Source organism: Quercus suber, unplaced genomic scaffold (genome assembly GCF_002906115.3).
Source record: "Quercus suber isolate HL8 unplaced genomic scaffold, Cork oak 2.0 scaffold_1045, whole genome shotgun sequence".
NCBI classification, from domain to species: domain Eukaryota; kingdom Viridiplantae; phylum Streptophyta; class Magnoliopsida; order Fagales; family Fagaceae; genus Quercus; species Quercus suber.
The window spans coordinates 1-3,408 of record NW_027070455.1 but is presented as its reverse complement, the minus strand read 5'-3'; the positions used below and the strand labels follow the sequence as shown (position 1 = coordinate 3,408).

At 34.5% G+C, this 3,408-nt stretch overlaps 1 protein-coding gene across 1 annotated transcript in view; it reads left to right on the top strand.

The window, feature by feature from the left end:
- Positions 1–3,316, top strand: part of LOC136065605 (nuclear pore complex protein NUP160-like) — a 17,308-nt gene extending 13,992 nt beyond the window's left edge. Inside the window, exons 6-11 of the mRNA XM_065769077.1 lie at positions 39–221; positions 406–595; positions 752–1,323; positions 2,012–2,174; positions 2,578–2,852; positions 2,966–3,316. Of these exons, the coding sequence (XP_065625149.1) occupies positions 39–221; positions 406–595; positions 752–1,323; positions 2,012–2,174; positions 2,578–2,852; positions 2,966–3,181 (1,599 nt within the window). The 3' untranslated portion in view covers positions 3,182–3,316. The remainder of the gene's footprint in view (positions 1–38; positions 222–405; positions 596–751; positions 1,324–2,011; positions 2,175–2,577; positions 2,853–2,965) is intronic.
- Positions 3,317–3,408: the final 92 nt, after the last annotated feature.

Here is a 3,408-nt window from a genome sequence, read left to right as displayed (position 1 = left end):
AGAAAGTTTTCACAGTGCTTTGCTCTATGCATTTGCAGGATCATATTGTGCCATTTGTGTCCTCAATTTTCTTACGCAGGCTGCTTTGTCCTGGTATTCATCATAATATGTCTTTGCGTGCAACTTTGCTGGATTACAATAGGCACTGGTCTGATTCAGAATTCCAGTCCTTAACTGCTGATGGACTGAAAAAGGAAATCCTTTCACTGATTGAACATGAGGTTCTTGTTGTTTTGTTATCTCAGATTCTAATAATTCTCTCTACTTTTTGTTTTGTTTTGGTTTTTTTATTTTTTTATTATGGAATCTCTCTCTCTCTCACTCTGAATTTTTTCTTTTCTTTGGAGGAGAGGGTGATATTCTGGAGGTTGTAATTAAACTGATAAACTATGTATCTTTTGCTAGGGGTCCACTGAAAATTCATCTGTATTTTATTGCTGGAAAAATTTCTGTACGCGATATTACCATAACTGGTGCAAGAACAATGCTCCATGTGGTTTGTTTGTTGACTCCTCTTCAGGTGCTATTGGTTTAATCAGAAAGAATTCATTCTCTCTTTTTCGCTGTATGGAGGATATTGAGCGGCTTATCAGTGGTATATTGGAGATCCTTGCTTTTTGTGAAGTAGATTTAATCCTATGTTCCATTGTTTTTGGACAATTTTCAATTGTTATTCATTGTCACCCACTGCCCCCTTTCTCTCTTCTCGAACTGTTTCTAATAATTCTGTTTCATATTTGTATTCTGCTAGGTTCTTCTGATGAACTTGGTGATCGTCTAAGCACTGGGTTAGATTTATTTGATGATGATCTTGAGAGTGAGATTCTTCTTGAAGTGTTCAGGTGTGTTATTAGGATCAGTCAACAATTAGGCAAAACAGCTTCTGCCATATTTTATGAATCACTTGTTAGCGCGCCAGTTATTTCATCTGAAGAAATTCTTCCTTGCGTATCAAAGATTCTAGTAACTGGATATAGTTCATCAGCAGCAATGCTCCATATATCCGATATTGGAGCTGATATTGCTTGGGAGAAGAAAGTGGCAGATCATAAAAATCTTCGGAAATTCTCTATTGACATGCTTGTATCTCTTCATGCATTGTGCAAAAGAGCTGACACATGGGGAATAGTTTTAAATGTAATTGAGAAATTTTTAAAATTTATTGTTCCTCGCAAAATCATACACAATCTTGATGCTGGAACACCATCAAGTATCAATGCTGTCACCTTGGTCCAGGCTACTTCTCAAATTTCACAGGTGATGTTTGAAACTGCAATGGATATTCTTCTGTTTCTAACCTATCTGGTGAACATAAGTGGACAGGTAATTTTTCCTTATTTTATAATTTTTGTTGTCAGCAATTGTTCTTTTAGTACTAAAACAAAAATTTTGGTAATTGTTTAATGAAATTAAATACTATTTGATATTTCTTCATTTGTTATCTATTTATATTTTTAGGAAGCAAGTATGAAAATTTTCCAGCTCTATGATATAGATATGCCTCATAATGCAGATATATTTTTCTTGCATGCTTATCTGCTTGAAATCATTTTTAGGAAGCAAGTATGAAAATTTTCCAGCTCTATGATATAGATATGCCTCATAATGCAGATATATTTTTCTTGCATGCTTATCTGCTTGAAATCCCAGAAGCAAAGTTCATTTGTCTCCTGTCAGTAGTGTTGCTTTTGTCAAAATTTGTTCATTTATAAAGCATGACCAATGGTATATATAGTTCTTATGTATGTATGAATGAAAAGAGTTGCTTATAACATGTTATTGAAAATTTGGGATAACTGGTTAGGGTTGCAAACATGAACTGACTACTCTGATACTCATGTATTTAATTTTACCTGTCATGTTTCTGTTTGCTTTACTTTTTTTGCACATGCTCACACTAGTCTTTCATCGTTATTCTCATCATGATGGTTTTTTATTCTCTTTAAGAATATCAGATACATAGATTAACTATTTTGATACGTGTAGAAAATCCTTTAAATTTTGCATGCAGATCCATATGTGCCATGATGATATATCCAGAATACAACTTGAAATGATCCCAATGATTGAAGAAATTGTTTCTGAGTGGCTTATCGTTCATTTCTTTGCCACCACACCATCTCAACCGGCTGCAATTGAGGATTTCAGTTTGCAGCTTTCATCATTACAAATTGGTAAGTTTATGCTATGGTTTTCTATGCATTTGCTATTGCTGTCCAGGTTTCTCAACACATGGAATAACACTATGATATTTTAAGATAAAGAGTCTTTTGTTACATAAAATTGCTGATTTTAATAAATAACATTTAGTTGTAATATCTGCATAACATGTGATGTTAAATTGGAATATTCTCTAGCAAGGCAGGCAATTCTGTAACGTGAAACATGCTACAGTTACTTTAGCCTTCTTTGGGTTATTGACACTTTTTGAAAGTTGGGTGCCAGATGCATACTCTGCCATTTCTATATAGCAATAGCCAATATGTGCCTTAGGGTTCAGGGAGTTGGATCTTATGTGGGTTATATTGCATGATGTACTACAGACTTGGTAATCATCCTGTTTTTTCCTTGGTCCAGACAGCAATATGGGTAAAAGATCATGGAACGAGAAGCTTGGCAAATGTCACTTCACATTGGCTTTTATACTTTTACTAAACATGCAGAGTCTCCCTGGAGGTCATACCCTCCTTTCTTCAAGATGTCTCCCTAATCCGCATGATATTAGTAATTCGATTCAAGACTTTACCAGCTGGATCATTTGGGGCAAGTCTGGAGAGCCCTCTTCATTCTTGAGCCACTCAAAAGAGCTTGCACTGATACTTCTTAGACATGGCCAGTATGATGCTGCCAAGGTGATTATTCTGCCTTCCTATGATGAGAACCTTTATATTATATTTTAAGTGATTTCTCTGAAACCTTCTGTTTTTGTTTTTTTCTCCTTTTGTCCTTCTAATTCTTTGTAAAGTACATACTCACAATGGTGGAGGCACATTTACGGAAGGAGAAGACATCTCAAAGTATTCAAGATAGTGATAGTCAATGGTGCATACTTCATCATCTTCTAGGATGTTGCTTCCTTGCTCAGGCACAATATGCATCACATGGAATGATGAAAGAGAAGAAAGTGAATGAAGCTGTTTGCTGTTTCTTCAGGTATTCAATATTCTCTAAGACTTCATAGAAAGGACATGGGAATGGATTGGAATTAGACCTCTTCAGGATTCAAAATTTTGAAACTTTACTTTCTTGCCTTCAAAAATTTGAAACTTTACTTTCTTTTACCCTTTTTTTAAGTACGTATTATTATGTGACTAATACTTTAGTACAAAGGAGTTTTCCTTTCAATGAATTTTATTACATAAAAAAAAAAAAAAAAAAAAAGGTATCAAAGGCAAGTTTCATTCATGA